Source organism: Vulpes vulpes, chromosome 2 (assembly GCF_048418805.1).
Source record: "Vulpes vulpes isolate BD-2025 chromosome 2, VulVul3, whole genome shotgun sequence".
Lineage (NCBI taxonomy): Eukaryota > Metazoa > Chordata > Mammalia > Carnivora > Canidae > Vulpes > Vulpes vulpes.
The window spans coordinates 120,625,763-120,652,829 of record NC_132781.1 but is presented as its reverse complement, the minus strand read 5'-3'; the positions used below and the strand labels follow the sequence as shown (position 1 = coordinate 120,652,829).

Below are 27,067 nucleotides of genomic sequence, written 5' to 3'. Positions count from 1 at the left end.
GGGAGCTACCCGGCGGGAGCGGGGTAGGCGCGGGGTCATCTGGCAGCGCGGACCTGGACATGGAGCCGCTTGGCGGGGGCCAGGGTCCCGGCCGCGGGACCCGGGACAAGAAGAAAGGCCGGAGCCCGGACGAGCTGCCTGCGGCGGGCGGCGACGGCGGCAAATCCAAGAAATTTGTGAGTGTCCCTCCCACCCGGTTCCCTCAGGCTGGCCCCGTAACCGCCCTCCGGCCCAAAGAGACCCCCACAGCTGGCCCCAGGGGTGCACGCCCGTCTCCAGGGAGCCGCCCCCGCGCCTCTCTTCCTGGGTTTGCTAGGTCCCGGGCCCCACAGACCGACATCCTACTCCTCCGGGATCTCGGGGAGCCCCGAAGTCCCGCCCGGCTCTGGCCCCGGCAGCCTCGGGCTTCCTTCACCACCCCCGGGCCGCCCGCCTGGCCCGCACGCTCTGCCCTCCGCCCCCATAGCCCGGCGGGTCTTAGCCCCATCCTTTCCCTCTCAGCCCCACTTCCTTTCTTCTTCCTCTCTTACCCGCACACGCCTTCTCTACCTTGTCCTCCGTGCTTTTCTGAGTCCATTTTCCCTATTACCCTTATTCCCCCCACCCCCCTTTTTTGGTATCCTCTTATTTGCTTCTTCTAAAGGTCACTTCCTTCTCAAGATTGATCCCTTTCACCTGCTAACTTTCCTCTCTCCTAGCCCGGGCTCTGGGCCCTCAGCCCGGTGTCACCTGATAATCCTTCCCCTCTGGAATGTTACCTGACTTGGGCCCTGCCTTCCCTCCCTTGCCCGTTTGTCCTTGTGATTGCAGGAATGGGTTCCTGCCTAAGTCCTATGGTCATTGGGCATGACGTTAACTTGCTTCCTAGTATTCCTCTCTCCAGACAACCTGCCTCATTGCCCTGTTGCTTACGACTTTTCACGGGTTAGAACTTCTCATGATGTTGCCTCTCTTGACCTAGGATAGTGATTTAAACCTCCCCGGGTAGGGAGGGAGTTAGGCTGCAAGTCCAAGAAGTTTCTGAGTAATTGAATTGCTTTTTATGTTTCCCGTGATAACCGTCTCAGCTCCTCTGCCACCTCCTGTGTGACAGGCTAGTGACATTCTTTTTCTTTTTTTCTTTTTCTTTTTCTTCTTCTTTCTTCTTCTTTTCTTTCTGACTTGTAGAAGAGTATAGCTTTTCTTCAGGTGCGTGACTTCCAATCCGAGTCTGAAGGAATACTGATATTCGTGTAACACTATCATGTTTCCTTACCTTTGCCTGATCTAAATCTTTTTTACTCCTTTCTCCAGGGAGCTGTTTGCTTTTTACTGTAAAAGCTTTGAAAGATATGGGGCACCATCCAAGAGAGGGAAAGAGTCTTGGGTCTTTTTTTTTTTTTTTTTTTTGAGTTTTGGGTCTTAATAATCATTTTCTAGTTGTACATGTAGTTATTTATAATTTAGTCTTCTCTTCGAGGTAATTATGCCCCTACTCCAGTATCTCTTTCTACTAACCAAATGAATTCTGACTCTTTGCTCTTTCTCTTTTCTCTGATCCCCAACCTTTAGTATTCTGACCCAACTCCACAAATTTGGGGAGAAAAATGATAAAATGATGGAAATAAGAAAAATGTTGCTTTGGGACTTAGAGGATTGAGATGTGAAAAGTACTAAGCTGGATTAAAATAGTGACTCATCTCTTCCTACCTATTTCTAGCAAGGCAGGTGCTTCTGGACTGTCCTTTCCATTGACTTATGGGCTGTCAGTAACTGCCTGTTTTTTATCTGGTGAACATCTTTTTTTCCAGAAGTGTATGTAAGGTTAATGGTAGTGATGACTCTCTCCCTGTGGTGACTGAAGCAGCATTTCCTTATGTTTCTTTAGGATAGGAATTGACCCTCTAGTTAGGGAGCTTTCCTTCTAAGATTTAAGTTCTAGGGCCCGTGTTCCTCTTTTATTTTTGTATATATATCTGTTATTTTTATTTTGCTGTTGTTTCCATGGATACTGTTTGACCTTCCTAACTTGAATTTCAGCTATTCCTGCTGATATATAGTGAACTCTGTGACTTTTATAAATGTTTTTCAAGTCCTTAAATAGAATTTTTTGTTTTTATTTAACACTTGTGTATTTCACAAGTGAAATGGGGGGGAAATCAAAGTGCGTGGTGCTGAAAGTAGATATGTGAGGTAACTCAACTTATTTTCACCTGTGTTTTGGAATGTCCATGGAGTCTGTATATGCCGAGTGGATTTGGCTCAGTTCTTAGTATTTGCTTTACAGAGGGTGGAGCCAAACCAAGTTCTCTTTTTCTTTCTGAGGTGTTGGTTTTAACTCTTAACCTGCAGAATCGTTTTAAAAAACAAAACACAAAGCCTTAGCACTGTAGCAGGGGTAGTGGAGATTAATTGGATTCAGAGCTAGGGAACTGGAAAGTTTCCAGAAAAGAAGTGCTACTTAACCCCTTTCTTGCCAACTGTAACTCACCTCAAGGCATTGGAATATTCTCTTTCTCATTGTTCTTTTTATGAGAACTCTGTGGCAATGAGAGACTAGGAGAAGTACTGCAATCCACTTCTCTTTGTGTCTGTGTATGTATATGTGGGTGGAGGGGAAGAGATTACTGGTGTGCTTTTGTTACCCGTGGCTTAGTTTTTTGAATAATAGGCTAAAAGCAAAATCAAAGCTGTTTTGCCTATTACCACCTTTGCTAGAGTGTGTGTCCTCTAGAATTAAGAACGTACTTTATAAAACTGCACTGATTTGGACCTTGTGTGCCTGAAGGTTGTTTGCTTCTGAGGAATTTCTTAACACTTCTTAACACTTCAGCAGCGACATACTTTTCCAAGCTTATGCAGGTTCTAAGTATAGATTAACTGAATGGAACGCAGAGCTTACATATTGCCGAAGATACGCTCTTACTCTCTGACACGCTCTTACTCTCTGACACGTCTTGGGTGGAAAGCACATGGAGTCGAAGTTTAAACAGTGGTTGGGAATCACCTTTTAAAAACATTTGGTTGCTAGAGATGTTGATACATGACTCAAGCCAGGCTGCCTGGTATTCCCCCTTGGTTTTTCAGAAGTCTTTCTCCTCCTGGGCCAGAAGCATATTCCTTCTCCAGTATTATTGCCCTTCCTTTCAGAGATCCTTAGGGTGAAGGAAAATAAAAATTCAAAACGAACAGAATGTTTTCTGATTTCTCAGCAACGATGAATCTGGGTGTCAAATAGACTGCTGGCTCAAACATGTGTAAAGGTAGTAATTACAACCAGGGTGTTTAGGAGGCTGCAGAGTATTCCTGTATTTTATAAATTACATGTCTTACACAATCAAGAAGTTGATGCAGTCTAAGAAAGAGTATTGCTTCCTGATTCAGCTAGGGGCATAACTATAAAATATGAGTTTTAGTTTGGGATTAGAGAGAATAGAGGATAATATAATTTTTAAAATCTTGTTTAATTTTGGATGTCTATATTGAATTTCCACCAAATGGTGGTTTCATGCCCTTCTGAAAAAAGCAGAGTGATAGTGAAAATACAAATGTTTGATTGTAGACCCTTGTCTATCCAAAAAGAGAGGATGTCAGGCAGAATTTTAAACAGATATTAGGGGAAGTAGAGAATATGAAGTTGTTCTTGCAGTTATCTGCTTCTCTCCTCTTAAAGAAGATATTAACGTTGACCCAAAGTGTTCCAGAAAACCAAGGAGTATACAGAGAGCTTTATACAAGTCATATGATTTTTTTTTTTTTTCCTGAACAGTGATAAACACAGGGATTACTTAGTTTGGAAAGAGAGAGGGGAGCCTACAGGAAATGTTTTTGAGGTGACAGAGTGGTAACTTGAAAATTGTTGCCTTTTTTCCTGCCTTGTCTTTAAAGCACAAGGATCCACTTCATCATGTTACATTTATTTGTCTCAAAGGAAATCCTCCCTCTCAGGAGGTCAAACTGAGGGAATGCCTCAGAATTAAAATCTCTACCTTGGGAGAGTTGGTAAATGTTGGGATACTTTTTAAAAAATAATTTTTTTTAAAGATTTTATTTATTCATGAGAGACACAGAGAGAGAGAGGTTGTGTAGCGACATAGGCAGAGAGAGAGGCAGGCTCCATGCAGGGAGCCTGATGTGGGACTATAGATCCTGAGACTCCAGGATCATGCCCTGAGCCGAAGGCAGACATTCAACTGCTGAGCCGCCCAGACTTCCCTACATTGGGATATGTTTAAAAAAAGAATTGAAAATTTTATGACTTGGGAATTATGTTTATTATAAAACCTAAGAAAATAGTAATAAGTGACAAGTTTGTTGCTGGGCATATAGGTCAGAATAATTTTATTTCCTATATGATAGAATAACGTTTTGCTATCCCATGGGACCCTCTGTTATTTTATAAATGGATTGCCAAGTTATTCTTGGAGAGTGTTATATTTTTTCTTTTTCTTTTTTTTTTTTTTTTTTTTTTTGAGTGTTTTCAGTGAAATATAATGGAGGTTTAAAATTTAAGGGTATTCTGCATATGATTGAGACGAACAAGTTAAAACCATGTTTATTAATAAGAAATAGTAGGTATTGGGGGTGCCTGGGTGGCTCAGAGGGTTAAGCATCTACCTTTCTCTCAGGTCATGATTCCAGTCCTTGGATTGAGCCCAGCATTGGGCTCCATGCTCAGTGGGGTGCCTGCTTCTCCCTCTTTCTTTGTCACCCCCCTTCCCCACTGGTGCTCTCTCTGGCTGTCTCTCTTTTTCAATTAAGTAAAATCTTTAAAAAAAAATAGTAGGTATTATAGATAGAAAAAAAGTCTTGTATATGCAGATAGTGTTTTCTCCCATTTTATGTCTCAGTTGAAGTCATTCATGACTACAGAAAGCATTTCTATTTGAAACAAGCCATGTATTACTAGCCTGTTTTTCTTCATTATGTTGAATCTCCTATTCTCATTCACTTTAGTTTGAAAGCAGTAGGGAAAAAATTCACCTCTTACTAATGAGCAAGGTAACATTGGGTTTTTGCCCCTAGTGGGGTTAGAGGAGACAAAGCCATCCCTCTCCCCTTGCCCAGCTACTATCATCCCCTCCATATTTGTTTTTATTCCCTTTCTGCTTCTCTGAGGGCTGGTCCTAGTCCCATAGGCAGCTAGGCCTTTGAGGAATCAGGAATGGTAAAAGTTGTTGATACTAAAATTTCTTAAAGCTTCAAAGCTAAAATTGAAAATCAAAGAATGTTTAAACACTGGTAACGTATTTTACCTTATTTTCCTCCTTTTTTCTTTCGCATTTTATTAGAGTAGCCCTTTTTAATAAAGTAAAAGGATTGCTGAAGGAAAAGAGAATTGTTAGGACCAGTATTTTCATGAAATTCACCACTGATTACAGGATAATTGGGTGTATCGTTGTTCTTTCAGTTTTGAGATTCTTACTTCCATTCATTATTAAAGCTTGCTATGAATGGTAGCCTTAAAATTTTAGTGTTGGAAGGGACTTTAAATGTCATCAAGCCCATACACCCACTCAGTGCAGCAATCTCTTCTTACATTTGGAGTTTGGAAACATGAAGGGGCTATGGGGTGGATATTTGATAAGTGAATGAAGGAGGAGAAGCAGAAATTTTGGATTCTACATTTCTTTTAGTAAATTTCAGGATCTTGGAATAGCTATAGTAGTAGAAAGATTATATAAAAGTAATGGATACACTTGAAGCTATGTGACTGAGACAGAAAAGATTGAAGAAACTGGCTCTGTGTTGCTTGGCTCACTAACAATCATGGAATTTCAATTTGTCTTATAATATTTGTTTTCCTCAGAGAAGGGGGATGGAACAGATAAGGGGACACAAAAGAAATTATATATAACAGAACTGAATTAAAAGGAACACATGGCATTCTTACGTGGAGGCATTCTTTTTTGGGGGGGCGGGATCAGCAGTGCGGAGAGAGAAAGAACCTCAAGCAGGCTCCATACCCAGCACTAGCCCAACATGGGGCTCGATTTCACAACCCTGTGATCATGACCAAAATCAGGAGTTGGAGGCTTAACCAACTGCTGAGCCACCTAGGTACCCCTGTAGAAGTGTTCTTATATGGAAGATAGGAAATTCCGTCCTTGGTGGTGATTATAAGTGGTCCTTAGTTGGTAGTGACTTTGGCATTTTGTAAAGGTAGCAGATAAAGGTGAAGTGTATGGTGTCCTGGATTATTTTATTTTTCTGAATTTCTGATTCTGTGATTTGTTCCCTATTTTAGAAATACTGCTGTGTGAAAGCATAGAATTTGCATTTTAAGATTTAACATACTTTAAGAATCCAACAGAGGATGATTTATAAACTGTCTCTGATCCTGAAGGTCATAGAAAACCAAGAAGTATATCTTGATATTGGGCTTACATCTCAGATAAAACTGCCTCCTTTTTTGGTGGGGGGAGGGTAGGTTTATGTTCAACTTTCTAAAAAATTGTTAAACTGTTTTCCAAAGTGACTGTACCATTTTACATTCCCACAAGCAATATATGAGTTCCATTTCCTTGCTAACTCTTACTATGATGAACCTTAAATTTCTAGTGAGTATGTAGTGGTGTTTTAGTGTGGCTTTAACTTACATTTGTGTGATGATGTTGAGCATCTTTTATGGTGCTTATTTGCTATCTGTATATCTTTGCCAAACTGTCTGTTCAAAATTTTTGCCCATTTAAAATTTTTCACTGGGCAGCCCAGGTGGCTCATCAGTTTAGCACTGCCTTCAGCCCAGGGCGTGATCCTGGAGACCTGGGATCCAGTCCCATGTTAGGCTCCCTGCGTGGAGCCTGCTTCTCCCTCTGCCTGTGTCTCTGCCTCTCTCTGTGTGTCTCTCATGAATAAATAAATAAAATCTTAAAAAAAAATGTTTCATTATGCTCTAAATGCAGGTCCTTTGTTGGATATGTTTTGCAAGTATTTGCTTTGTTCTATGAATAGCCTTTACATTTTTTTTTAACATTGGTATGAAGAACAGAAGTGTTCAATTTTGATGAAGTCTAATTTTTTTCTTTTTGTGTCATATTTCAAAAATCTGTGCAAAAATCACAGCCCCTAAGATTTTCTCCTTCTGTTTTCTTCTAAAAGTTTTATAGATGAAGCTCTTAAGTTCTGCACTTTCCTACTGTGGATATGTTAGGTATATTCCACTCATGCTTCTTGGGGTGTAAATTTTTACCTATAGGCAAAAAACATTTCTGATACTCAGGATTGGGGAACCTTTGAGATTCCATTTATCCCGGAGGCATTTCCATCTTAATATGTGATGTTAGAAACCTTTTGTTCTCCTGTACTCTGTGTGCTACTGTATAATGCCAATCTTCCTATCTATAAATATTAATGTATGTTCAGTATCTTGATAGATAGGAAGATGAATTCCATAACAGACTGGAAGGACAGGGAGTAGTAATAACAGTACCAGTAATAAGAGCATTTTTTTGTTGAGTACTTATTACAGGCCTAGCACTGTGCTAAAGAGCTTTAGATTCATTATCTCATTAATCTCTACCTCAGTCTTATAAAATAGGTTCTATTGTTATTCTCATTTTATAGGTAATTCAACTGAGACTCAGTGAGGTCAAAGAACTTGCTTTAGCTTGTAGAACTGAGATTCAAACTGAGATCTAGCTTTTTTTTTTTTTTTTTTTTAAATCTTATTCCCTACATTGTACTGACATTTTACAAGTGTCCAGTCTTTGCACCTGCAGTATGAAAGAGTATTCACTGCTAGGAATTTCACAGAAAATTTTGATGTCATCTCTTCAGTCTCTTGATGACTGTAGCCAATTAAAACTGGGCTCTCCTTCAGTTCATTTGGTGGGAAAGAAGTATTGGGTTTAAATGGACAAAGTGCAGTGGTTAAATGGCTAACTGCTTTTTGCATTTAGTAATGTAGACTTTGAAATCATTGCAAGAATTATATAATTAAACCTTTCTTAGGCATGAAGAGATAGCTGTTTCAGTGCATCAAAACCAATCTTTCTTCTGGCTCATGAGTTATTAAGAAGTTGCCAATTACTATTTTTTAAAATGCAACCTTCTTTATAGATGAAACACCTCTAACAGCATCGCCTGTCAGTTGTTTTAGTTGTTTAAATTGATGAGAGCAGAGGTGATGGTGGGAAAGGGCTGTTGCTAGACCACCTCTAAGAGTTAATCTTTTCTGTATTTTAGGATTGGCCTATTTATCCTTAAAATCCTCTTTTTGTGGCCCTAAACTTTAAGGATTGTGAATGGTGAATAACTTCAGGGTCTTTTCTGAGTCTGGGGCCTACTGATGTTTGTTCTTTAGACCTGGCAGTTATTTCCTTGTGGTTAATAATTAAGACATTGTCTCAGAGATCCAGGTACCCGGAACTAGGATTTTCTGTATGACTGGTGGCAAAGAGTAGAGAAGGGAGTTTCTCTTGTTTGTCTGAATCCACATGGATCTATCCTAGATCCAAAAGGCTAAAGATGAAGTCATGTGGTTGTCCTATCAGGTTCAGTCCTTGCTTTTTAATAGATTGTCATCTCAGTCATATAAATAGGAGAATGGGTAGGAAAAGTTCAATGGCTGTGCACACAGAATTTAAAAGCTGTAGAATTTTCAGAGACGTGAAGGAATTAAGTGGAAAGAGTACTGGACTGTGGTTCAGAAGAAATAGGTTTCAGAATCTTTGAATGCCAAATATTATTTCATTCAAACTGTTTATTTTACACATTAAGACATGTGGGCTTAGGGAAGTGATCTGTCCACATTTATGGCTACACCTAGGACTAGACCCCTTATCTTCCACTGAAGTATTCTTTCCAAATATTGCTGTTTAGTCAGACTGTGCTACTGATTAACCATTTGAACTCTGGGCAAGTCATTCCACTTTTCTTGGTCTTTTTTTAGTAATATTAGTGACTCAACATGAATGATTTCAAAGGTTTGTCCTTATGTCCCCAATTCTTTAAATGACCCAGGATATAATTGTGGACAGTTTTAGTTAACTTCATAGACGTGTCAGGCCTTGGAGGGAAATACAAGGATTGGTATTTGATAGAAGAGAAGGTATTTCACGGTGTGGAGAGCAGTGTGAACAGAGGCTCAGAGATAAGAATGTGTAGCTGTGGTAAAGAAAATGGCTCACTTATAGCAGTCAAGAGGGTTTATATGGGAGAGCAATCATTTAAAAAAGGTGAAGCCAGGGGATCCCTGGGTGGCTCAGCGGTTTAACGCCTGCCTGTGGCCCAGGGTGTGATCCTTGGGTCCCCTGCGGGGAGCCTGCATCTCCCTCGCCTCTGCCTCTCTCTCTCTCTCTGAGTCTCTCATGAGTAAATGAACACAATCTCTAAGAAAAAAAAATAATTATAAAAATAAAAAAGGTGAAGCCAGTTCATAGGGATTATCTTATTCCTGTTAAGGGCTTTTAGGTTCTCTTTCTGTAGAAACATGGAAACAGCAGGACTGAAAATTAGTGTTTTGTAGCACATCATGATGCACATTGGTGCAATTTTTTGTCATGTGAATGTGTGATTTGGACAATAAATCAGCCTGTCCAAGAACAGAATAGATAAGTGTTAACATTCCAATGGAATATTTTTTGCTACCTAGATGGAGTTTAGATAGTTAAGTTTGTTTGATTTACAATCCTTATCAGTTTTAACACACCCATTTTTCAGACCTTGAGTGATAAATCTAGATTTTAAAAATTCTAATTCTCAGCTGGATCTCAAAGCTGTATAGCCAAATTGTGGGTTCAGGTGGGAAATCCCATTGTGGGAACAATCAGAACTTATTTTTGGGCCCTATTATTTTTTCTTAAAGGTTTCCTAGGGTTTGATTGCCTGCTTATTTGAGATGTTCTTTAGTCTTATGAATGAAAAACAGAAAACAAAAAAAAAACTCCCCAAAAACCTGTGTGTGTGTGTGTGTGTGTGTGTGTGTATCGTAGAGAAAAAGGGAGATAACTTTTTTTGGGGGGGATCTTATTTCACATCTTGCTTATGAGGTGCCTAAGCCCATTGGTGGTGTTTTGCTTACAATTGGTGATATCTTTTTATGTATTTTAGTTTTAATGTTAGTCTTGGGAATCTTGAGATGATTTTGAAGGTTCTCCATTTCTGTGGTCTCATGTAGGAGATTGGCAGTTTCAAAAACATTAGTCTTCTCTCACCAAGGCGGAGAGAACCACTAATATTAACTATATCTGATCAAAAGAACTCTGTTGAGAAAAGTTTATTATTCTTTAGAGATAGTATCTTCTAGTTTTGTGTTTAATGAAGGAACATATCTATAAGATTAAAAATCTCTGCATTATTTTACATAGTTGAGGGTTACCAACTTACATCATTATGAATGAAAATAGTATTTGACTCATTGCTGTAGGAATTGTTAACATACATTTAAAGTGAACACTTGGTAAGTCCCCATATTATTTTAATCTATTTGTGTCATAGTCTTTCAAGGCTCTAGAAAGGCTTACATAGACTGTTAAATAAAGGAGATAAGGATGAGTCTTCAACTATCAGGATATGTCTAGGCCTCCATAGAAAGTACTAGTGACCTTTTTTTCCCCCTTCTTAAACTCTTATATTCCTACCCATAGTTATTCTTCAGTTTTTTCATTTGGTCATAGAAGCAAAGTAGATTGAGACTGTTCTTTTTTTTTTTTTTTTTTTTTTTTTTTTTTGATTGAGACTGTTCTAAAATTATTTCATCATATTTGGACGCATGGGACCTACAGAGATATTTTTAGTTTTTGTTAGTTTTTGTGAACGATGTGTATCAGACTCCCCAAGCATAAATTCTAGTGACTTCTTGATTCTTGTATTTTAGAAAGATGGGAGTTGGCCCTAGTTGGCAGCTCTTTGCATCCGCTAGGGCTTGTTCGTTACTTACTTCTAGGCCCATGGGTGACGTCTGTTTCCTGTGATTGAAACCACAAGAAGAAGTGGTGAGAAGCCACTGGAGGATATGTACTATCAGGCAAACAACAGGCATTGGGCTACCCTCAAAAAGAGCAGTAGTAGCTAAGCCCAGTTTTTTTTTTTTTTTTTTTTTTTTTTTAAGATTTTATTTATTTATTTAGGAGAGACACAGAGAGGCAGAGACAGAGGGAGCCTGATGCAGGTCTCCAGGATCAAGCCTTGGGCTGAAGGTGGCGCTAAACCTCTGAGCCCCCTGGGCTGCCCAGCCTCCTCATTTTAATATGAGGAAGGCACTGAGGCTTGGAGGTACTAATTTGCTCAAGGTCATGTAATTAGGTGAGCTAGCTTTTAGACTATTCATTATTCTTTCATTGCTTTGTCACCCTTAATTTTTGTAACTGTGCCCTGCCAGAGTATTGACTTAAGCAGAGTACTACTGGAGAAGAGTAAATACTGGTGGGCATCTTGCATATGGGTATTGGATGATGTTGCTTTGCTTTAAGGTGTTGTGCTATGATTTTTATGCTTTTCTTTTTGAAAAAACATTTTTTCAAAATAACAGTATCTAAACCCAAAATTTCTAGTTTTCATTTTTAGTTCTCTTAGTATTTGAATATTCTAAATTATTTTGTCTGTGTGCAGATATTTTACAGAGTTGCAACTATCATTACACAAGTTTTCTACTTTTAAAACAATGTATCTTAAACATTTTCTAGCTTTTCTAATCTTTGCAAAGTGCTTTTATTTGAAAATGGAAATATATTTTTTAGTATAAAAGTGAAACACCTATTTATAAGAAACATAGATGTGTATAAAAATAAAGCAATCCCCTACCTTGCTTTCTAGAAATTACATTTATTTTTAAATAGATAAAGCCATAAAGAAAAATACATGATACATGGAAGTCTCTTTGTAGCCTAAGTACTTTGGCCTGAAATTTTATGTTTGTGTTAGATCACAATCCCTCACAAGTAAGTGCAATTGCTAGAAGAATCAGAAGTACTTTATTTTAACTCTGGCTTGTATTTCTGGTGATAGAGAAGTAATGAGAATTCACCTCATGCTCTCTTGCCCCTCTCCCCTGCAAGATTTTCTCAAAATCAGATCTTATTCTAGATATGAAGGGGTCCAGAAAATGTTTACTGTGGTTTCATAAGATCAAGTTTGTGTAATGTAATTCTTGGATCAGTTAAGCTATTATCAGTAGGCTATGATTATTTCTGGGTATTTAGGAATGATGTGTAGATAGGAAAAAAAGAGGTGTAACCATCACTGAGAATGAAGGATTTGAGAATGGGATTTAAAACAAGGTGGCCTTGGGCACCTGGGTAGCTCAGCCGGTTGAGCGCATCTGCTCAGGTCATGATCCTTGGAGTCCCAGGATTGAGCCTGGCTCCTCGCTCAGGGGGGAGTCTTCTTTTCCCTCTGCCCCTCTCCCTTCTTGTGTTTTTTTGTGTGTGTGTGTGTCTCAAATTTTTTTTTTTTTTTTAAGATTTTACTTATTTATTCATGAGAGATACACAGGCAGAGACACAGGCAGAAGGAGAAGCAGGCTCCATGCAGGGAGCCCAATGTGGGACTCCATCCTGGGTCTCCAAGATCACCTCTGGGCTGAAGGTGGCACCAAACCGCTGAGCCACCCAGGCTGCCCCTCAAATAAATAATACCTTAAAAAAATAAATAAAACAAGGTGGCCTCATACTTGATCCCTGTATGTATAAGTAATATCAGCTGCAGGAACTTCCTGTCAGCCAAGCCTTGGGTGTGTCATACATGTGCTCACCCTTGAGGAAGAGTAGATGTCCTGCTACTCACATCACAACATGGGAGGAGAAAACAGTTGCTATGGAGATTGGGAAACAGCATTCCTGAGTCACTGACTCTTTCCAAATGAATGGACAACACCCCCTTTTTAAAGGAGCAATTACAGCCCAGGCAGTAAAGAGAGAGGCCCAGTAAGAAAGTGAGGAAGAAGTATCAGTATTTGGAACTGGAGAAATGTGTTGAAATTTTGGAAAAATAGGTTAACATTATTTATTGTTTTCTACACAGTTCTCACTCCGCACCCTCCCCCCGCCCCATATTTGAAAGTAGGGTATTCCTATGAAATCTTTCATAAACCAAAATGACTAAAGCAAAGAAGCACTTACCATTAATTTGTATGGAAAAATTTTTGAGCATTCCTAAAAATAACCTCTCTCAGGCTTTCTTGGTAACTTAGGCCACATTTTGCTAATGGATGCACAAAATAAATGGAGATAAAACACGGATGCTTACAGACACACTTATTTATTTATTCATTCATTCATTCATCCATTCATTCATGATAGACATAGAGAGAGAGAGGCAGAGACACAGGCAGAGGGAGAAGCAGGCTCCATGCCGGGAGCCCAATGCAGGACCGATCCCGGGACTCCAGGATCGCGACCTGGGCCAAAGGCAGGCACTAAACCGCTGAGCCACCCAGGGATCCCTACAGACACACTTCAAAGCTGTGGTGGCCTGATGCTGAGATGCTGAGTGTAGTCTTGCTCGGGATGTGTGCTGTGTCTCTCATAATCGCTTGCTGCAAACAAGGACTGGATGCTATTTTCGCTTTTCACCTCTTTTTCTAAAAGTGAAGATCTTTCATGGATTTCTTTCAGTTAGCAAAAACAGGTACTAATATAGGTCTTCCAAAAAAGTGAAGTGGCATAATGTGAACTGTTGAAAAGTGGGGAATACTTCTGTTTGTGTTCAGAAGTTTTATCAGAACCCTAGGATGTTTGAAAGGGAGGAAGTTTTGCTTACTGATCTCTCACCAATGACAGAATATACATATACTTCCTTCTTGACAGCAAAAGAGATGGGTCATGTCTGCCACACCTTGTGACACTTGATAGGAAACTAGGATTTCCAGAATCTGAGCACTTTGTCTGTTGGCAGTCTGTTGTCCCAACCTATGAGTGATTCAAAGTGCAGGGGGCTGGCAGTTAGTTTGGATGGACTTGTAGGGGGAATACAATGTTCCCAGCCTGGTTTCCACCTGCTCTGCTGAGCTGGAATAGTGAAACCTGAGTGGACTTCCCTTCTTTTCTCTAGGCTATCAACTATCTAGGATGCAGACTCTTGCCAGTCTCAGACTTTAAAATGAACTAAGTGGTAGACAAAATGTTACCTTCTCCTTTTCCCCAAGAAGCTTGCCTTATTGAACTAATAGAGGATTATTAGAATGCATTTTGGATCTGTCAGAGAATTGACTCTTAATATTAAGAAGTTTTTCCTTCATTTTAATCGCAGTTGGGAAATGTGGTTTATTTGAAATGAGACTCTCACCAACTGATTTAGACAGTTGTGTGGATATTAAGTTTGTTGCTTTGCATTTGTAAGTAAATTGGCTCAAATTTATAACTAAATTATTGAAACAGGGAATGATTAGTTACCTAATACCTTTGTAGGACATTTCTTACTTGAGCTTAAGAAGCCCCACTGCTTGGAATCTCTCAGGACTCCCTGGGTGGTATCAGTAAAAAGATACTGGTTCTGGAAGGCAGGAGTAGATTGAATGGACTCTCTTAATTAGGTTTAAAAGAGCTTGGACTTTCCTGTACTGTGTTCGATTTGTTTCTTGTATAAATTCTGACAGGTTAACTGTCCAGTTCTAAATTGAGCTGTGGGGCTGCTGAGGCAGCAAGAAACCAAATGGATGAGCTGCTAAGGTCTTACTCCTTTAGCACCTTTCCCATACTCCTCATGGGGAGCATGAATGAGCCATCTCTGTTTTGGGGGACTGCTAGATAATCTTTAGGTTTCTTTCCTTTAAACCCATTTAACTTAATGGTACTAAGTTAGCTTTATAGTTGATGTTTTTTGATTTCTGGTCATTTTTGTGCTTTTCTTTTTCTCAGTGATACCCTTTTTTAAAAATTATCTTTTGGAGGTGGGCGCTCCAGTTTTTGGCACCTGTAAGTAGTGATGTCAGAATCTGGTCTGTTTCTTTGTAAATAGTAGATGAGATCCTGACTTAATGCAGTGTCATCCTTGGGCCATTCCTTGAAAATGGAAGGGAAATTTCTTCTCTACATTTGAAGATATACCCATTATTATCTTCTTTCCAGTTGTAATTGGCTTGTGAATGAGGAGTGGGAACTGAAGAAGGGAGGCTGAAAAGTGTCATAGGTTCCATCATTGTATTATTATCTAACTTTTACAAAGCAATTTGCAAAGCAAAGTGCTTTCCGTCCATTTTATTACTTACTCTTCATACCAGCCCTATGAAATGACACAGTCCTAAAGACTGAAACTGTGATTGATAAAAAGAAAGTTCACCCTGCCCTTACTGTCTCTTAGTGGAAATGTGACAAATTTTTTGGCCAAATTGGAATGATATTCGTTGGTAATTGAATTCAAGTGCACATGATAACCTTCTGTTGCCTAAGGAACTATCCTTTTTTTTTTGTTTTTATTTTTTTGATTTTTTTAATTTTTAATTTTTCTAAGGAACTATCCTAAGTAACTTAATGTCATCACTGTGATAGAATAAAGAGATGAATCAAAGCCAGACCATGCTCTCTGTTCTCTATGGTTCTGAATGACACGTATCTTACCTGATCTTTTTCTGGGTAGGTAGTTGAGGATTTGAAAGAAGATTGTTGTTGGCTGTAGTGACACTTTACATCTTACCTGTAGGTAGCCTGTGTCTTAGGGCTTATAGCTTTTCAAAGGAGGTGGAAGACTCTCTAGGTGACATGTGTCCCATAGTTGGATATTTTGCTCAAGGACGGCTCACAATGTGTCATGTGTCATGCGTCATGCATCATGTGAGAACATGCATCATGTTCTCATTTATAGGGAAAGACATCACCCTTCAAGGTGTGGTCTCATGGTTGACTGACTTGTCCATAACAATCACACTGTCACAGACTTTGACTTGAAGTATTTCCTCGGTTTGCCCAACTTGAGTAAAGGAATTAATGAATGAATATACTGTGCTTAGGATGATGTTCTTAAACATCAGTGATGCTGATTTTTAAAATATTTAAAATATTTTTATTTTATTTTTAAAATATTTATTAGGGCAGCCCGGGTGGCTCAGCGGTTTAGTGTCACCTTCAGCCCAGGGCGTGATCCTGGAGACCAGGATTGAGTCCCGCGTCAGGCTCCCTGCATGGAGCCTGCTTCTCCCTCTGCCTGTGTCTCTGCCTCTCTCTCTCTCTCTTTCTCATGAATAAATAAATAAAATCTTTTAAAAAATATTTATTAAATACTGGACTCATCAAAAGAACAAGACATTGCTGCAATGTACAGTCTGGTCCACAGAAGCAGTTTCAATAAACAGTCTGTAAAATATATTGAGAGCCTGGCATTGGTAAATTCTTTAGTTCTTTTTGCAAAATGACTGACTATGGCTTAGTGTATAGTTGATAGATGAGGAATAGCTTTTTGCTCCTCTTGTTTGGAGCACAGTGTCAACTAGTCCATTCTTAAAGTGTGTATTTTATTTTTTATTTTTTAAAAATTTTATTTATTAATAAGAAACACATAGAGGCAGAGACATAGGCAGAGGGAGAAGCAGGCTCCCTGTGGGTAGGCTGATGCAGTACTCAATCCCAGGACCCCAGGATCATGACCTGAGTGGAAGGCAGATGCTCAACCACTGAGCCCCACCAGGCATCCCTTGAAGTGTGTATTTTAAAACAAGTCTTTCTGTAGTATCAACAGCACAGTTACTTTACCGAATGATTTCTTTTAACACTGTGCTTTATGACCTCATAGCTGCCAAGAGGTGTGTATGTCTGCTTTTGCTTTGTTTTTAATAAATAAGGGAACTGAAGCATGAATAATTAAAGTGATTTGCTCAAAATCATACTTGTAGTTTTTTAGGATAAAAAATAAAAAACCAGGACTCACAGTCTTTTTCCTTTAACCAAAGTTCTAGATAAATTGTAGATTTCATCAGTTTGTTTAATGTATTAGTTTCCTACTGCTACATAAGAAACTCAACAGTTTAAAACAAAATGTACTTATTAGCTCACAGTTCATAAGTCAGAAGTCCAGAATGAATATGGTTGCATTCTCTTAGTATTAGAGGGCTGAAATCAAAGCTGGGCCAAAGATCTGGACTCACCCAGGGAAAATCTGCATCTAAGCTCATTCTGGGTGTTGACCAAGTTCAGTTCCTTGCAGTTGTAGAACTGAAGTCCCTTTTCTTGGCTGGCTCTCAGCAACTAGATGCTGCCTGCAGTCCTTGCATTTTACCCCCTCCTGCTCAAGCCAGAAATGACATGTTGAATGAATCCTTGTGTCCCTAACATGTTCCCTCAGACTTAAAGGGCATGTGTGATTGGCTCAGGCCTGTGCTGATTATTTCCCTTTCTTAAAAGTCATTTGTGCCAAATAATATAACTTAATCACAGGAGTGATATCCTTTCATAAAGTCCTGGTAATTATACAGGGTGCATATGTCAGGCTAGGAATCTCAGAAGACATCTTAGAATTTTATCTACCACTCTGAACACGTCCCTTACACTAGACAGCCCTTGAACAAGAGTGAATGTCAGAAGAGGGAGAGGTATGAATTGACTATCCTGAGGCAGTCAGTGAATTGCTTTGTGATTAAAGGTATTATAAGAAAACCTGTAGTTCCCAGGGATCCTTGGCCTCTTAGAATCTTCACACAGTGGGGTCCAAAGTGCATTCAGCTGTGGTGTTCTGGTGGTAGTCATTTAGCCAAGAGCTTAGATATGTCTGTTATTAGCCTAACCAAAATTTTTGTAAAAGATGGTGGAGGAAGAGTAGTGGAGGAATGGGCAAAAGAAATAGGCAAAGAAGATTATAAATTTGCAGTTATAAAATAAGTCATGGGGATAAAAAGTACAATATGGGGAATATAGTCAGTAATACTGTAGTATTTTGGTAAGCGTTTCATAACATGTAGTTGTTGAGTCACTGTACTATACACCTAAAACTAATACTGTATATTAGCTATACTTCAATTACAAATTTTAAAAGATTGGATAAGTTAGCCTAAACAGGGTATTTTAGAAAGTACTGAGATCTAGGCTTGCAATTGTAGGTTTATATTACCTGTGTATAAGCCACATAGTTCATAGAATTATCGTCCATGATTAACTGTTCTTGTGAAGCACAGTGGTAGGAATTGGAAACACTTTTTGCTATGTAATGTACTCTCTTCAAAGTAAAGTTCAATCATATTCTCTTTTTAGATCCTTGCTCACCTCTCTGGTACTAAGGATACTACCTAATTACTTTTTTTTTTTTTTAAAGTTGGAAAGGTGTAGCAACATTATCTTTTATTGTTTTTTATGATAGTCATACAGAGAGAGAGAGAGGCAGAGACACAGGCAGAGGGAGAAGCAGGCTCCATGCACCGGGAGCCTGACGTGGGATTCGATCCCGGGTCTCCAGGACCGCGCCCTGGGCCAAAGGCAGGCGCCCAACCGCTGCGCCACCCAGGGATCCCCCTAATTACTTTTTGTTTGGCTACATGAACACCTTGTGCCAAGAGACCATCCTTAATTGTTTGAGAATTCTGTCCCCTTTTTCCGATGAGTGGGGAAAATTAAAGATTCAGGGAATTGGGTATAGTCTCTGGAATGATTTTCCTATATTCTTGAGTTTAAAAAATTGCCAGTTCTGTTGTTAGGCAAACAAACAGAAGGAACCTCTGTCTAGAAGAGAAGACTGCCATGTTTAGTCCCTTCACTCACTTTTAAAAGATCTATTTATTTAATGTTTTTAGAAAGAAAGCACATGTGGGCATGGAGGGGAGGGGCAGAATGAGAGGGAGAGAAAATCCAAGTAGACTACTCACTGAACAATGGAGCCCAATGTGGGGCTCATTACCAAATTACCAAGAAGAATCCAAGAGTTGGACACTCAACTGACTATGCCATCCAGGTGCTCCAGTATCTACTCACTTTTTAAAAGCTGAAGTGTTAAAAGATATAACCATCACCACAACAAATCCAGTATGGAAGAGAAATCTTACAGTTCATTTGCATTTATTATGATAACAATTGATCAGGGTATGTTTCATACTCAATAAGTCATCTGATTAGTTTGGCCTCACAGGGCATATCTTGGGGTCTTTTGACCTTTTTGTTTTGGGTTTCTTAAGCCAAACTATAAAGTGTCTAGGAAGTTTCTTATTTCCTGTAGATGTTAACCAAAAGATTTATCTTACCACATATTACATTAGGATGTGGTGAGTGAATCAGAGTCGAGTTATTCTCTGGAAGCGGGGAGTGAGGGGACAGCTTTTAATTTTTATGTTGATTGATGGTCTTTTTTTTTTTTAAGATTTTTATTTATTTATCCATAGAGACACAGAGAGAGAGGCAGAGACACAGGCAGAGGGAGAAGCTGGCTCCATGCAGAGAGCCTGATGTGGGACTCGATCCAGGGTCTCCAGGATCATGCCCTGGGCTGCAGGTGGCGCCAAAGTGCTGCGCCATCGGGGCTACCTGATTGATGGTCTTAATGGAGAACAGTACCCAGCCAAATATGTTTATTTTATCTTTGAAATATATTTATGTTTGGTAATGTTATCTTTTTTAAGATTTGTTATTTATTTTAGAGAGGAAGCGGGATAGGGGCAGAGAGAGAGGGAGAAACTCAAGCAGACTACTCACTGAGTACATACAGAGCCAGACTCAGGGTTCGATCTCTCAAACCCAAGGTCAGAACTGAGCCAAAACCAAGAGTTGGATGCTTAAATGACTGCACCATCCAGGCACCCCATTTGATGCTGTTACCTTTGATGCAGTGCATCTTTGAGCAATCTGTGTTGATTTAAATAAGATTTGATAACATGGAGCATCTTTTGGAGAAGATGAAGGTCATTTTAATAAATGCAATTTGGTTGATCTCTTTTCTGACACCAGCTAATGGCCTTTAGAAACTTATTTACTCATCTAATTCTATTGAATAAATTCCTATTTAAAAAAATATTTTATTTATTTCTTCATGAGAGAGACAGAGAGAAGGCTGAGACATAGGAAGAAGGAGGAGAAGCAGGCTCCATGCATGGAGCCTGATGTGGGACTCAATCCTGGGTCTCCAGGATCATGCCCTGGACTAAAGGCAGCACTAAAGTGCTGAGCCACTGGGGCTGCCCTTTTTTACTCCTTTTAATTTTATTTATTTAAATAATCTCTACACCCAACTTGGGGCTCGAATTCACAACCCTGAGATCAAGAATTACATCCTCTGACTGAACCAGCTAGGTGCCCCTTTTTTACTCTTTTTAGAAAGAAAATATTTTATGCTGTAAACAAAATTTTTTTTCTTTTATTTATTTATGATAGTCACAGAGAGAGAGAGAGAGAGAGAGAGAGAGAGAGAGGCAGAGACATAGGCAGAGGGAGAAGCAGGCTCCATGCACCGGGAGCCCGACGTGGGATTCAATCCCGGATCTCCAGGATCGCGCCCTGGGCCAAAGGCAGGCGCCAAACCGCTGCACCACCCAGGGATCCCTGTAAACAAAATTTAACTGAGTAAAAAAAAAAAAAAAAAATTTAACTGAGTAAATTTGAAGATCATATTGGCTTTATTCAACCATTCTTGAATTGGGCAGCATCCTCTCTGGCAAATCAGGAGGTCTGAGGAGCTGTACAAAATGGAAGGCTTTTATAGGAAGAAGGTGGTGGAAAAGCAAGTGTTTAACAAATAATAGATTGTTTCAGGCAAGGTCACCTTAGTTTGGGGTATGATGCATATTATCTCACTAGTGCTGATCACATAATTCTAAATTAATTGGTTAAAGGTTACATTCTTGGATGAGGTTGAAATTGCAGTTAGGTTAGATATTAAGCCTTAGCTTGCTGATCTGGGATTTAGCACAAGTGACTCCATTTTGAGTCCCCCCCCCTTTTTTTCCTTAAAGTTTCTTGTCAATAATTGTTTGCATATATAAATGAAATACTATTTTAAAAATTAAGTAATAAGTAAAAATCTACTTTATATGTGTAAATGACAGTATTGCCACTCTTAGATGGAAGCTCCCAGGAGAAGATACAGAGACTGACTTTAGATTCTCTGAGTGTTTACAAGGGCTTTTTCTGAGGGTATCTGGGCCAAGCCTGGGAAACACAGAGCTCATCATACTTGTGCACCTGGCAAAGCTGCAGTGATGATCAAATATTAGACATCCAACAAGAATATGGTCAGAGGAGTACACTGCTTTGTATTTTCTTTTTCTAAGCTTATTGTGACCAATCTTAGTTCTTCTGGATAAATCAAAGTAGAAAAACTGTAGGGTGGAATGAGTGTCCTTGCAGTCTGGGCAGTAGAGTAAGGAAGGAAGGGAAGAAATTATTAACATATGGTACCAATAAGCCAAAAAACTGGGTCAGGTTCACCAGGTATTGTCAGTTTAAAAGCCCAGAACAAAAGTGAATGATGGTGATGACAGTCTTGGAGGGTTAGGCTCAGGTCTCATAGTCCTAGTTTTTTATTTTATTTTATTTTATTTTATTTTATTTTATTTTATTTTATTTTATTTTATTTTATTTTATTTTATATTTATTTTATTATTTTTTTAATAATAAATTTATTTCTTATTGGTGTTCAATTTGCCAACATACAGAATAACACCCAGTGCTCATCCCGTCAAGTGCCCCCCTCAGTGCCCGTCACCCATTCACCCCCACGCCCCGCCCTCCTCCCTTTCCATCACCCCTAGTTCGTTTCCCAGAGTTAGGAGTCTTCATGTTCTGTCTCCCTTTCTGATATTTCCTACCCATTTCTTCTCCCTTCCCTTCTATTCCCTTTCACTATTATTTATATTCCCCAAATGAATGAGACCATATAATGTTTGTCCTTCTCCAATTGACTTATTTCACTCAGCATGATACCCTCCAGTTACATCCACGTTGAAGCAAATGGTGGGTATTTGTCATTTCTAATGGCTGAGTAATATTCCATTGTATACATAAACCACATCGGCCACAGTAACTTCTTGCAAGATACATCCACAAAGGCAAAAGAAACAAAAGCAAAAATGAACTATTGGGACTTCATCAAGATAAGAAGCTTTTGCACAGCAAAGGATACAGTCAACAAAACTAAAAGACAACCTATAGAATGGGAGAAGATATTTGCAAATGACGTATCAGATAAAGGGCTACTTTCCAAGATCTATAAAGAACTTAGTAAACTCAACAGCAAAGAAACAATCCAATCATGAAATGGGCAAAAGACATGAACAGAAATCTCACAAAGGAAGACATAGACATGGCCAACAAGCACATGAGAAAATGCTCTGCATCACTTGCCATCAGGGAAATAGAAATCAAAACCACAATGAGATACCACCTCACACCAGTGAGAATGGGGGAAATGAACAAGGCAGGAAACCACAAATGATGGAGAGGATGCGGAGAAAAGGGAACCCTCTTACACTGTTGGTGGGAATGTGAACTGGTGCAGCCACTCTGGAAAACTGTGGAGGTTCCTCAAAGAGTCATAGTCCTCTTTAAATTGTGCTCTCCGGCAGAGAACAGTTGTCTGGAATCTTTGCCCTAGAGATTTCCTTTACCTCTTTTATGGTTTAAGTCTCCTGTTGCCCTTGTTTCAAGTCCTTTACATCCTTGGTTTGGTCCCTCATTTTGGTGGAGCATATCCTACAATAGCTTTCTGAGATGCCTGGTGATAAATTTTTTGAAAGCTTATTTCTGAAAATGTCTATTCTGAACCCAATATTTGATTGATTTGTTGAGTATAGAATTCTAGATTTGAAATTACTTTTCTTGGGATCCCTGGGTGGCGCAGTGGTTTGGCGCCTGCCTTTGGCCCAGGGCGTGATCCTGGAGACCCGGGATCGAATCCCACATCGGGCTCCCGGTGCATGAAGCCTGCTTCTCCCTCTGCCTATGTCTCTGCCTCTCTCTCTCTCTGAGACTATCATAAATAAATAAAAAATTTTTTAAAAAATTGAAATTACTTTTCTTCGTATTTTTAAAGACCTTATTCCATTATCATCTAGCTTTTGGTATATTGTTAAAAAACCCAAATCTGTTCTTATTACTTTGCATATGACCATTTTTTTCTCCCTTCTCTCGGATCTTTAGAATATTCTTTGTATTCATTGTATTGAAATTTTGCCATAATATGCCTTTGTGGTCTATGTTTATCCTTTGTGCTGGAGATTTATCCTTTGGTACTGGGAAATATTCTTGAATTTTTTTCATTTGTAACTTGCTCCCCTGTTATCTCCTATTGTGTATTGAGCCTTCCAAACTGATCTCATCTTTGCTTATCTTTTCTCTCTTATTTTTCCATCTCTGAGGTTTTGCTCTGCTTTTAAAATTTCCTCAATTTTAATCTAGTCCTTCTATTGAGCTTTCTTTTGAGTTTCTGTTCTCATATTTTCTACTTCTGTAGGTTCTTTTTCTTCTGAATGTTTCTTTTTAAAGTGGCATTATGTTCTCTTTTCTGGAATTAGTGATTTTGAAAATATTTTTGCATAGTCTGATAAGTTGTCTTTTGTGTTTTTTCTGTGTCGTATATTAGTGGCTTTTCTCAAATGTCTGATAACCTGGCTTGTCTGCTAATGTTTAAGAATGAGGGACTGACAGAGGTGCCTGCATGGCTCAGTTGGTTAAGCGTTTGGCTCTTGATCTCAGGGTCACAAGTTCAAGCCCTGTGTTGGATGCCACGCTGGGCATGGAGCCTACTTTAAAAAAAAGAAAAATGAGGGACTAACAAACTGGAAACTCTTGATGCACAGGTTAAGATTGTTAACTGTGCAGTTTACTATAGAACAGACCTGTACAATAGAGATATGAGTCCCATATGCAATCTATGATTTTTCTGGCAGCCACAGAAAAAGGCAAAAAGAAACGTGAAATTAATTTAAATAATATTAATTAGGTAATCAGCATATAAAAAGATTTCAGTATGTAATAAATATAAAAGTATTAATTTTTTAAAAAAAGATTTTATTTATTTATTCATGAGAGACCCAGAGAGAGGCAGAGACATAGGCAGAGGAAGAAGCAGGCTCCATGCAGGGAGCCTGATGTGGGACTCGATCCCAGGACGCCGTGATTATGCCCTGAGCTGAAGGCAGATGCTCAATCACTGAGCCACCCAGGTGTCCCAAAGTATTAATGTTTTCTATTCTGCTTTTTTAAATGTTTTATTTATTTATTTGACAGAGAGAACAAGCAGGAGGAGTGGCAGAGTGAGGGAGAAGCAGGCTTCCCATGGAACAGGGAGCTGGATGCGGGACTTGGTCCCAGGACAATCCGAGGACACTGGGATCATGACCTTAGCCGAAGGCAGTCATTTAACTGACTGAGCTACTTAGGTGCCCTATATTCTGTTTTTCATATTAAGTTGTTGGACTCCTGTGTATAGTTTATATTTACAGCACATTTCAATTTATATGCTAAGTTTTCATAATAAATAGTTGAGGTATATTTAAAAATTTTGTTTATTTATTTATTTATTTATTTTTATTTATTTATTTATTTATTTATTTATTTATTTATTTATTTATTTATTTAAAAGAGAGTGTGAGTGCATAGGGGTGTGGGGATTGGGTGGGGAGTTGAGGAGGGGCAGTGGAGGAGAGAGAGGACAAGCCAACTGGACCCTGAGCACGGAGCCCTGTATGGTGCTTGATCTTATAACCCTGAGATCATGACCTGAGCCAGAACCGAGAGTTGGATGCTTACCTGACTGGGCCACTCAGGTGCCCCAAGTTAAAGTATATTTAGACTTCATAAAATTTACAGGTGAAAAGAGATTCACATACCCAGGATATTCCAAACATACTTAATTTTAACAATAATATATTAGTTTTTCAATTTAAATTTATTTAAAATTAAATACAATTTAAAATTCTTCCTCAGGCATACTAGCAACATTAAAAGTGCTCAATTAATACGTGTGGCTGGTAGCTTCCATATTGTACTGCAGAATTCCCAAGGTGATCTACTTGGGCTGTGTCAGGAGTTTTAGGTCATTTTTCATTTCCCCTAAGAAGTCTTCTAATTTTCTGCCTCAGGGCTAATGGCCACTCAGGCTGCTGGGGTTTTCAGAAACTATATGGGAAAGGTGCTAGGTATCTCAGTATCTATTATGCCTAGATTTAGGTATAAGATTCCTACCCACAATTGTGCCTGGCATCTCCCAATTCAGAGACCCTGTAAGAATAAACTTGCAGACTTCTGCTGAGTAAGGGAGGGTACTGTCTCACTTGTATGGGCCAGGAGGACAGCTAGGGGAATTGGGATTGGAAGGATCTACAGACCAAACTGCTTCTTAAACAGCTTCCAACCAATCTGTTTATTTTTAGGCTCCCCCTCCTTCCAGTCTCCAGGTACCTCATGTTGCTAATTCTTCAGCCTTTTGAGGATGGTTAAATATAATTACAATTGCTTATTGTCTTTTCCTACTTCTGGTTTAGGACTCAGCTTTCTTAGGTCTTTTATTTTTATTTATTTTTATTTTTTAAAGATTTTATTTATCTATTCATAGAGACAGAGAGAGAGAGGCGCAGAGACACAGGCAGAGGGAGAACAGGCTCCATGCAGGGAGCCCGACGTGGGACTCGATCCAGGGTCTCCAGGATCACGCCCTGGGCTGCAGGTGGCACTAAACTGCTGTGCCACGGGGGCTGCCCTCTTAGGTCTTTTAGGTTTATCTCTAGTCTATTTTTTCCCCAGCTTCAAAATTTGGTTGCAATTGTGCTTTTCTTGCTCTTCCCAACCTTGTAGGCTCTTTCCTTCCATCATTGTTTTCTTTCCAAGAAATCTTTTTCTGTAGATTTAGAAGGGTTTCAAGAGGGGAAAAAATTAGGTGCTTTGTTCAGTCTACTGTCTTTTATCTAGTAGTTCCTATTAATCTGTGTCTGTGAGCAGATTTTGATATTTTAAAAAGATTTTATTTAGTATCTATGTTTCTTTTAATATCTTTATTTGTAGTTAAAAATTTTAGTAAGACTCTGTAGGACGGACAGGAAGATGAAATATTTCGTGCCAACAGGTTAGGAGAGTAAGGGTTTGGTTTGGGGAATTGACTGCAGGCAAGGAGAATGGTGAGAATAAAACCATTAAGAGGGGATCCCTGGGTGGCTCAGCGGTTTGGTGCCTGCCTTTGGCCCAGGGCGTGATCCTGGAGTCCCAGGATCGAGTCCCAGGATCGAGTCCCACGTCGGGCTCCCAGCATGGAGCCTGCTTCTCCCTCCTCCTGTGTCTCTGCCTCTCTCTCTCTCTCTCTCTCTCTCTCTCTCTCTCATAAATAAATAAATAAATCTTAAAAAAAAAAAAAACCCATTAAGAGACAGGTGGGGCAATTAGAGAACTTAAAGACAAAAACTTGGACATCGAGGTAGTGTAAAGCACAAATACAGCTCTAGTAGCGTTTATCTTCCTGGACCCCACTAGTTTTAGTCATTTATACTTTTTATGATCTGGGAATTTCTTGTTCTGTATCTCAGAGAAACCACAGCACAACTAATGATATAATTAAAACAATGAGTAAAGCTTACTGTTTGCAAGCACAGTGTACAGAGGATCTGTAAAGAAAACATAATAGTAAACAATACACCCTCAATACACTATAGTAACAGGTTACATTTCAGTAATTGAATTGAGTTTGCTGTTGGGGTGTCTGTTGGGTTCTGAAACAGAATTTTGACTAAAGGAGGATTCGCTTTGCTGGTAGTTGCTTCCCTCTGTTGGACATTTTGGGGAAGTGCAACTTTGATCCTGCATGTATCATTTTTGCTGTCCTTAAACGGAATGCTAATTGGGATACTTTTTTTTTTTTTTAACACAGTTTTTAAAAAAGAATTTATTTATTTATTCCTGAAAGACACAGAAGGAGATACATAGACAGAGGGAGAAACAGGCTCCTAACAGGAGCCCGATGTGGGGCTTGTGGGACTCGATCCCTGGACCAGGATCTGCCCTGAGCCAAAGGCAGACACTCAACCACAGAGCTACCCAGGCGTCCCTGGGGTACTTTTTTTAAAAGTAATTAAATCTGTTTCTAATAATGCACCAAGAGAAGCAAGGGAATGTGCTATCTTCTTCTTGTGAAAAGTATATTCACTTTTGTTTCTAAAGGCAAGAGTTAGTCGGTATTAAATGGAAACAAGGCAGAAGAATTTGGGGAATGCAAAGATTTTAGGCTTTGGCATCTGGAGCCTAGAGTTCATACCCAG

The 27,067-nt window shown here is 39.3% G+C and overlaps 1 protein-coding gene across 3 annotated transcripts in view; it reads left to right on the top strand.

The window, feature by feature from the left end:
* DIAPH1 (diaphanous related formin 1) overlaps positions 1 to 27,067 on the top strand; it is a 94,128-nt gene continuing 67,061 nt past the window's right edge. The window contains exon 1 of one of the 3 annotated variants that reach the window (XM_026018032.2): positions 1 to 176. In XM_026018032.2, the coding sequence (XP_025873817.1) occupies positions 60 to 176 (117 nt within the window). In that variant the 5' untranslated portion in view covers positions 1 to 59. The remainder of the gene's footprint in view (positions 177 to 27,067) is intronic. The other 2 variants (XM_072749825.1, XM_026018014.2) reach the window with 2 other exon arrangements.